Consider the following 9810-nt stretch of genomic DNA (forward strand, 5'->3'; position numbering starts at 1 on the left):
GTTGCAGGGCCCGTATCCACAGTAGGGCGTTCCCTGTGTTTGGGGTGAGGTGGTTATTATTGGTTATTGGTTATTGGGTGGGCCGACTACTCACTCTTTGCAGCCAGGGGCTGAATTGCGAGGAGCTTACAATGGGCGGGGCTAAATCGCAAGGGTCTGGAGCGAGCTGCCATTCGGCGACACTCAGGTGACCTCAATACGACAGCAATTGCCCCAGGTGCGGCCAAGGTACTGTAGGTGTGTTAGTTTAGACATGCATGTTCTCTAATATCAGAAGAACACAATCTCTCGCTGGCTGGGGTTAATGACCCCCTCCCCTAGGTGGCGGCAACTGTAGGGCCGGCCGCTAGGAGCGCGATTTTAGTCAAGCTAATAACTAGCGGATAAAGACGAACATGCTCGTCGCCATGATGTAATTTGTCCTAACAAAACAAAACAAAACCAAAAGAAGTCACAACAGATAAAGATATCAACCTTAGTCCCATCGTGACAGCGATCGGAGCACCGCTTCCACCAGCCACCGCTGCACTGCCTCTTAGTAGCGCGGCAGCAGGCCGAGTCTGCCGGGTGCACCATCAGGACCGTCAGGAGGGCAGACAGACCCAGCAACAACGCCAGCTTGCAGGCCATGGTTTCCTACGGAACAAAAAGCAAAGGACAGAAAATGTCAAATATACTACATCGCCAGCTTGTAGGCCATGTTTCAGTCCTACGGAACAAAAACAACGGACAGAAAATATCAAACACACTACATCGCCAGCTTGTGGTCTATGGTTGATTAACTTAACAAAACAATACACCGTGGAGCTTAGTACATCGTCACCTTGTAGCCCATGATGAACCGTCTGTTTATCATCGTGGAACATTGTGTATCAAATAAGCAGATAAACACTTTCTAGTAACTTCGCCGGCTGCCACGCCCTAAAAAACACGAACAGAACCAGTCGGTCAAGTACGACTTCGTCCGATTGTATTCGGGATTCGTCGTCAGAACTCGGCTGTTTTCGTTCAAGCCACTCGGCTGTTTTAGTTCCTTGCGTCATCAGTTCAGGTGTACGTGCAATAGGTCCTGTTTTCGCCTCCTCCAAGCCAGTCTCGCGTCACTGCTCAGGTCTACGTGCACAGAGTCCTGTCTCCACTTCCTGTAGTCGGTGAGGCGTAAAGACTGTAGACACTCCTATAAACATAGTATAATAACCCGCTTAATCAAGGACCGCGTCGCTGGTCTCCGGAAATGCTTCAGGCACATCGTCTTAGAATGTTGAGTTAAAGCAGTATAAACGATGAAAAACACTATCAAACAGGTTCGCAACAAACCTAAGTCGGGTACATATAGCTGTGCCCTAAAGTAAACCCCAATTCCTTTTTCCTAATTTCTGCCAAGCCGTCAGGGCACAGGTAAGGAGAAATAAAAGAGGAAAATCACCACTACCTGTAACAGATACGACACAGTCACAGGTGCCTGCCCTACTCTTACGGTCGATCGGTAACGAATCTTGTCCAATGAACAAAAGTATTCAGCGGACCGCCGGCCAGTTACAGCTCCGAGCAGCGGAGTCACAGTTCATAGACTGGGTACCAGTCTGTGCGAAATCGTAAGACAGCGACTGTCGATGAGAAAGAAATAAACGTGAATTTCATTTAACAGGTGGTACATCTCCAGTATGTGCTCATGCCGCGGCTCCAAACATAAACCATCATAGAAAAGACGAGAGGTGCGCCACGCTACGCGACATATTATACCGCGTCAGAAGATATACTGTGATAGGAGTTCAGTGCAGCTTCGACAGAACCGGTTTCCCGACCATTGACAAGAACAGTATTTCCTGCTACACGGCAGCTGAATGCCGTAAGACACAAGTACGCCTGTCTTGAGCTCCTTTTATACCTTATCCACGATCTTCGGGCGTATCGATGGAAGATCGGCCATGTTTAAGATTGAGTGCTGCGCGTATTTTTCTCATGAAAACCGTCCCTGTCACATATAAGCCATACTTTGCACCTTGTACAATTGTTGTGCAATAAAGCTGTTTTCATTATAAGCGAGGCTCGGGCGATTGCCGCAGAATCGTCGTTCGATCGATTTTCGTCAAATGTGACAGGGGTATTACAAATCAGCAACTGAGCTCTGACGACTCGAAGAGGGCATTTTCGGCCAAACTACGGTCGACGTCCTGGCGAGTACTTATTCTTCGGACGATTTTTAGCAACTCGTCCGTTGGGATTTAAACCTCCTGTGCACCAAAAAAGGGCAGAAAAGATAACTCAAACTTTCCGGAATCACCAAGTCCGTCAAATTTGTGACGGGGAAGATTTTCAGCAAAATGTACGGTCGACGCTCGGGTGATTTTGAAATTAGGCCAGCCCCAGTCGATCTAACAATACGTCCAGCGTTCGCTTGAGTTATGACACAGGCTTAACAATGTTTTCCTTCCATTTGCTGCCGCATACATGTGGTACGTTCCTATCGCTAGTCAAACATGGTCGGGCCGCTACCAAAAACGTCCCAAACTGAGGAATTACGCCACTAGGCGGTTTATCGGCTATGCGGGAAAACAAACTCCAAAACAAAACAAACCAAACGAACAAAACACAATTTAAGGAAATTTCTAAATAGTTCATACCTTATGCCGTACAGAAGATCCAGAAAAAAGCTCGAGTTGCGCAATGTTCAGCTTTCTGCCCCGCACCTGAGAGCACCGAAGTCGGACTGTCTTATCTCTTCTTGAAGCCTCCTTTTAAGTTTAAGTATCCCGTCGTCATAGCCACTTTAGTCACGTGATTACCTACCTAGACTGATTCACAGATATACGACCTGCACGTCCGTGACACGAAGATTAGTCCTTTTGACCCTGGGATTATTTTTACTGCGGACGAAGCAGGTGTCGCCACACACCTGCCTTTGTTCTTGAATAGAACCCCGCACACCTGACTGTCGGTCATTTAACTAATTCTCCCTGTCCTTGTATATCGCCACGTGCGTCTTGCTGGTTGGTTGCAGTGAGGATCTGGCAACCAGAATGTTTCAGGTTCAGAGGCGCGCCCTCCGGGTCATGTCGCTTGGTGGCAGGGACTCTGTGCCGAACCTGCCTTCTGTGAAGGAGATTAGGGACGCCGCCGCAGTGTTCCTGTTCAAGTCGATGCTGGATCCTAGTTCTCGATCTAGTACCCCTCCGACAACATCCAGCAACAGGGGGAACCCTAAGAAGTAATCTTTAGTCTACGGCCCCACAGGCCAGAATAAAGCGCTTACAGAACTCTTTCCTACACCGTGCCATTGAACTTTAAAACAAGTCAGTGTAAAAGTTTGGTCTACTCTTGTTTATATCCTTGCGCTGCTAGTAGTCCCCTTGTATTTGGTACATTCATAGTATCTTAGTTTTTAATTGATTGACACCCTGCATGTGATGGTTTGTGATATGTAATAGATAAAGTTATGTGTCTGTGTGGCGCAACGGCTAGAGCGTTGGAATCAGAATCAGAGGGTCCTGAGTTCGATACTCGCCATGCCCCTCCCCCATGACAGTGGAGTGACGCCCACCGAGCCTCACGGCTAATCTGTCTTAAGATGCCAAAAACACCTACACCGGATTTGGAGCTGCCAGTGTGTCAACATCTGCACACACATCTAGCCAACTTCGCGCCATTATAAGTAATTAGTCCGGTCTACGTGCACCAGGTCCTGTCGTCTCATACTGCAGCCGGTGGGGCATGAAGATTCTCCCATAATTCGCTAGTGTAGGAATGTTGAGTCCAGCTTTTCATTTAAAGCCCCATAAACAATATGGTATGACTGAATCAACGACCGCGTCGCTGGTCTCAGGAAATGCTTCAGGCAAATCGCTTGAATGTCGATTCAAAATACTCAGCAAAAACGCCAACAAACATGTTCGCCAGAACAGAAGTCAGGTGTATGAAGTGGTAGTGCCCGAAGCTAAACCCAAAGTTTTTTCTCTAATTTCCGTAACAAATTACAGGCCAGGGCACGAGAGAAACGAGACGGCGTTCTGAAGGCGCATTGGCCTGCCTACCTGCCGAAGTGCATAGGCCAGGTATTGGCCCCCTGCTCCACTTCGTTAGAATTCTCCATGTTGCACGGTCCTTTGAAATTTTCTCCGCAAACTTGAGACACTGACGAATATCCTTTGTAATTTGATCTTTCCAGCGCTTTGGAAGTCTGCCCCGTGGTCTTGTCTTGTTAGTAGGCTTTGTGGACGAATGTGTTGAATGGTGGTTTCCTGAGTACATGTCCGAACCACTTTAGTCTTCTAAGCCTGATGGCATCGCCTGGGGTAGTCTGTAGATAGATGACAAGTACGTTAATGATTTCAAAAGAACCTAAAAATGAATCTTCTCGTTCCACAACTGCGCTGTGGTAAAACGAACAATGCAACATTCTAACAAACAGGTTCACAACAAACCAAAGCGAGGTACAAATAGCCGTAGTGCTGGAAAGTAAACCCTAGGTGTGTGTGTGATTTTTTTCTACCAAGCCGTCATCGACGGACAAGTCAGGGCACAGGATAGACGAGGACGGCGCGCTAAATTCGGCCTCGGGTAGTCTCTCTATAGGTGGCAAGTACGTTAAAGAACCCACAACACTTATCGATAAATGTAGGGATCCTTCCCGGTGTGAGTGTATCAGACCTATCAGCCTGGTCTGCAGATTTCTACTTTGCGTACAAAACAGTTGTGTTACGCCTAAAAGCGGTTTGACTATTAAAGCTAAGGGCACAACCCGCCGTACGTGCGATTTCTCCGTACGTTTTTTAAAGGCCACGTCCGTCACGTATTTCTGAAAACGTAGGGAACGACTGGCAAGAGCAGGGATGGAGTACGTCAACGCACGTCACCCGCACGGTTGCACGTTGCACACAAAGTTTTGCCAGCACGTAACGGTCTACGGCTTGTCTGCGTGCTCCAAAATCCGTACGGAGCCGATACTTACCAGTTACGGATCCCAAAAGATTACCCACGTTTTGGCACGTAGACAGCACATATTTGCACGTACGGCGGGTTGTGCCCTTAGCTTAAATGAAAGATGCCAGAGGGCAGTGGTGGGGTGACAGTGTTTTTTTGTCAAAGGATCTCTGAGCACTGTCTTGCCACGCCAGTAAATTTAAACCTTTAGTGTGATTACCCAGATAAGCGGTTCCCAGATATGCGAAGGTCAAGATGTCGGGATTACTTTTTTTTTTACTGCGGAAGGAGCAGATGTCTCCACAGACCTATCTTTCTTCCTGACTATCAAACGGCACACCTTTTGTGGGGTCGTGTGGCGCATGTTCGATTCATAACCCACAGGTTCTGGGTTCGAATCCGTTGATGTGCCACCGAACGTGTTCCCTTGGGAAAGGCACTTAACACGACTTTCCTCACTTCAATCGGATGAAGATGAGTACCTAGCTTTGAATAGGACGTTAGATGTAGGCCCGTGTTTGAGGAGAGCCACACCTCGAGCACGTAAAAGAACCAACCCACCGTAGGGGTCCTTCCCGGTACAGCCAAACCTGCCCAAGCGACCACATCTTCTTAGCGACCACCTGGCCATTAAGACCGCTTTTTCTCGGTGCCGAAAATTTTCCCCATTGACGTAAGTATTAAGCGACCATAGGGCATGTTGTGAGTCGATGCTCTTCTAACCGACCACCTGTCCAACTCGACCGCTTTTGCCCGGTCGCCCGGGATGTCGTCTTGGATAGGTTTGATAGTGGTTCAAAACCTACAGTCCTATTGCCGCACATGAGACAATTGAGAGAGCATTCGGCCAACCCAACAACAAATAACAAATGCAGATGTCTCCACAGACCAGCCTTTCTCCTTGACTATGAAACTGCACACACCTGGCCGGCAGGTACTAGTATTACATCAGAGTCATAACGTTACATGTGTCATAAGGTATATTAGTGCATCTTTCATTGATTGACTCATTCACTCTCGTAAATACGAGTATATTTATGTATTCATTCATTCATTCATCTGTTTACTCGTATATTCATTCATTCAATTTATATGCAACTCCTTTAAAAAACGAGACAATAGCATACTGTCCTGAAGCAGAACATAATGCAAGCCTGTTTGTTTGTTTATAATATTACCATTCGTAAAATAGATTAGTTTCCTAGATTTTTAGATATTAGCAAATCATATAGTTAAACTGCTCTGTATGTATTGCGTGTACAAGTTGCCATACATTGTATCCTTTACAGTTGTCGTGCAATAAAGTTCTTCGTCTTCTTGTTCTTCATTCAATCATTTACTCAATACGTTTACTAGGTAATTCCCTCATTCGTCCAGATATTCATATGTCATATACACGTGGATGTTTATAACGATTTGGCATTAACAAGTGATACCGACTCCTTCTTGTTGGTCTTATACAATATCATTTGCTACATTTTCTAAATCGCACTCCTAGCGGCCGGCCCAAGAGTTGCCGCCTCGAGCCAGCGAGGGATTGGGTAAACACTGGCTACATTGAATAATAGCTTCCGTCCGGTTCAAAGTTCAGATTCTATAACGGGACGACCTTGACACGATTGACGCGTCTGTACTAGTCACCTGTACGCGTACATCCTGCGTACGTAAGGTGGCGTCTAATGGAATTTTCACCTGTCGACTTACGTCCTGCGTAACTTTGCGTTGTTCCGTACGAGTCCTCACTTTTGGAGGTGGAAATCGCCTGAAAAATAACAGAGATGTTAGGAATGAAGAACCCGGAAGTAGCGCTCTTGGTGGTTGTTCTTCTCGGCCATGCAGGACTCCAGCCCCACCTGTGCGCCGCAGGTGAGACAAGGAGACTTACGGACTTCCTTCAGCGTTCTGACAGCGTCAAGACGTCGTCAGGACAGGTGTTCATGTCTCAAGTCGGCTCAGGTGGGCGCCTTAAGGAGCGATTTCGTGTTAACAACCAACCCGGAAGTGAGAGTGGTCCCCTTAAGACTAAGCACGTCTCACAAGGAAGACTTCCCGTCCAGGTGCGCGCAGGTGACGTGCAGGGGCTGCACCTGAGTCTGTCAGGTGCCGGACAGGTTTGTTTGTTTGTTTTATTTCGATCTCTATTAGTGTTACATTGTCGGGTTTCACGCTATTCTGCCTGGAGTCATTTGTAAAATTGAACGAAATCTGCAGAACAAAAACTTACTTCACAAATTAAAATGTGGTAACTTAAAACTGGGCAGGGGAGGTTAGAGGTCAAAACGAAATAGCGGAAACATGTGTTCAAATAAATTCAAAGTGGTCAATAATAATTGACAAAAATAGGAGGAGCTTAAATTAATATATATATATATATATATATATATATATATATATATATATATATATATATATATATATATATATATATATATATATATATATATATATATATATATATATATATATATACATATACATATATATATATTATGCTCAGTTCATTTAAGCTCCTTCTATTTTTGTCAATTATATATATAGAGAGAGATTGATAGATAGATAGATATAGATAGATATACAGACGAAGTACAAATAATGATACTAACAAACCATAACATTAACAGGTGAGGGCCATGTGGCTGAACCCCGTTCCCTTCACCGCCCCGTCCGACTTCCAGCCGCGGTGCGTCTACACGGTCCTCCCGTCGGGCGACAAGACGGAAGAACGGTCGGCACATCGCCAGGACGGCGTTCCTCCGGACACGAGCCACGCACGGCGGGACTTAAATCATGAACATAACGATGGTAAACTTTCCAAATCCTCTTCTACACATTGTAAGATTATGTGCGTAACTCAGAATATCTTTGTCCAAACCACCCTCATGAATCAAATGACGTAGGAGACTTTATCCGTGTCCTACCAGAAACGCATAGCTTGGGAAGTCTGGATTTTTGGTCTTTTGGAAAAGACCTTTAATGTTTTAATCACATACATTTATCTGTTCGTTTATGTGTTGATTTACCTTTGTTATTTTACTACAGTAAAATCTTGATGGACACAAAAGAAGTACAGCGACTTGCGTAAGGTCCATTACAACTACATATACTACATGTACATATAAACAGTGTATACAAATGTGTTGCCTACATATAGAAATATCTATAGATATGAATAAGTCAACATGTTGTGTCTATCCTGTTCCTGTTGCCTGAGTGCGCTGTAATCTTTTCTCTGTTTGTTTATTTATGTTTGCTTCATTAAAACTTCAAACTTTCCAAAGTTCTAGGACACGCGGAGTCTGTACCGATCGTCGCGGCGGGGCGAGCTTACACCTACACCGCCGGGAACTTCGGCACGGTACGCTGAACGAGGCCGTGATGACCTACGCACCCGGAAGTGTTCCTCTTACCATCCACTACCAATGCGGCGACCGGAACTACGTCATGAGTCAACAGTACAACGTCACCGTCCAGCCAACAACAATGCAGAAAACTCAAGAACTGCAGAATAAGCGCAAAGTGAACTCTTTAAGAAAATCGTCTTCCGAGACGTTTTCCAAGGCGTCACCTGGGCTCACCTATGCAGGTAAGAATTGCATTAACAAAGAATCTGTCATCTTCTACCTCAAACACAGTAGAAGATAAAGTGGACTTCGTCTTAGATTGTGCTATGTATGGTAATACTAGACATGTCATACTTGGTTATAATAATATAGAAAATATATTTTCTCACTTTAATTATAAACATATGGTTAGCATTGAAAAAAATTATATCCCACAAGCGGTTTGACAAACCGACTCTTGCTAAACCTATACAGTTTTACATTTTCACCATGACCAGTTAATCCAATTTTCTTCAATCAATGACTGTTTTGTAAAGGTAAGATTGCCAATGAACAAAAGCGAGAAGAAGCCGAACTTCTGTGTTAGACTAGATCTGTGAAAATTCTACATGTATATAATAATACATGTAATAATCTGGTGTAACGTTTTATGTATGTATGTTTTGTCTTTGTTGTGACCCGTGCTTAGCTCGGTTGGGCAAAAATTTACAGTTAAGGTCTTCATTCCTTAAAGGCGGTGAGAGAGAGGGGAAAGTGGCCCTGATCGCGGACATGGGAATAGAGGAGGACTCCTTCACAATCAAGTCCTTACTGCACCAGGTACGAAAGTTAGCATCTGATGAGTAATGTGCTTAATATAGTTATGTTCCACCTCATGGCAGACGTAGACGGGGACGCCAACCTACTACTTATCTACAGTACGTCCAACGGCTAATGGGAGATCATCACGGCCAGATCAACCCCCGGCAGCTTCGCCAGCTCGCTGCCGATAGGCGGAACTGGAGAGGGCTTGCGGTCGCCTGCGCTGCAGCCGACCGATGATGATGATGATGATGATAGTTATGTAGGAACAGATGACCTTTGTCACGGAAAGTTTGTGGGGATTTTATGTGTGTACAAAGATACATCTCGGTGGACTTGATTCGTTTGGCTAGCAGACATAGGATCGACAGGTATAGGGTTCGATTCCTGGCCAGACGGTGTGGAAAAGACACGAGTTTCCTCACTTCACCTGTACCCGGGTGTAACATGAGTACCAGACTTCGATTTGGAAGGTAAAAGATGGTGGAAGGGGAAGGATCTGCATCTGCATCTGCATAGGATACCCCCAAATGACCCCGCGAGGGGCAAAAGTAGGGGGGGGGGGAGCTGAGGCTCCCGGGTTAGGGCGGGCAGGCCGCCTGCCTGGCACGGAAGTGCTCAACGTTGGGAGCGCTTACAACCGTGCCAGGCAGGGCATTCCACTCGGGAATTGTGCGTGGGAAAAAAGAATGTTTGTAGATATCGGTGCGTGCAAATATGTGTTGATATTTGAAGTCGTGACTACCCC

The 9810-nt window shown here is 45.7% G+C and overlaps 1 protein-coding gene and 1 long non-coding RNA gene across 2 annotated transcripts in view; one reads left to right on the plus strand and one right to left on the minus strand.

The window, feature by feature from the left end:
• LOC118417984 lies at nt 1–2889 on the minus strand. Its single transcript, XR_004831420.1, has 3 exons — nt 2625–2889; nt 475–636; nt 1–33 (listed from the first exon to the last, which is right to left on the minus strand). It is a non-coding gene; the product is annotated as an uncharacterized LOC118417984 (long non-coding RNA).
• A 3809-nt stretch (nt 2890–6698) lies between these two features.
• Nucleotides 6699–9810, plus strand: part of LOC118417420 (acid phosphatase type 7-like) — a 9142-nt gene continuing 6030 nt past the window's right edge. Inside the window, exons 1-4 of the mRNA XM_035822979.1 lie at nt 6699–7031; nt 7542–7645; nt 8199–8503; nt 8995–9080. Coding sequence (XP_035678872.1) covers nt 6699–7031; nt 7542–7645; nt 8199–8503; nt 8995–9080 — 828 coding nt within the window. The remainder of the gene's footprint in view (nt 7032–7541; nt 7646–8198; nt 8504–8994; nt 9081–9810) is intronic.

The sequence above is a fragment of the Branchiostoma floridae genome, chromosome 6, assembly GCF_000003815.2.
Source record: "Branchiostoma floridae strain S238N-H82 chromosome 6, Bfl_VNyyK, whole genome shotgun sequence".
In the NCBI taxonomy this organism is placed as follows: domain Eukaryota; kingdom Metazoa; phylum Chordata; class Leptocardii; order Amphioxiformes; family Branchiostomatidae; genus Branchiostoma; species Branchiostoma floridae.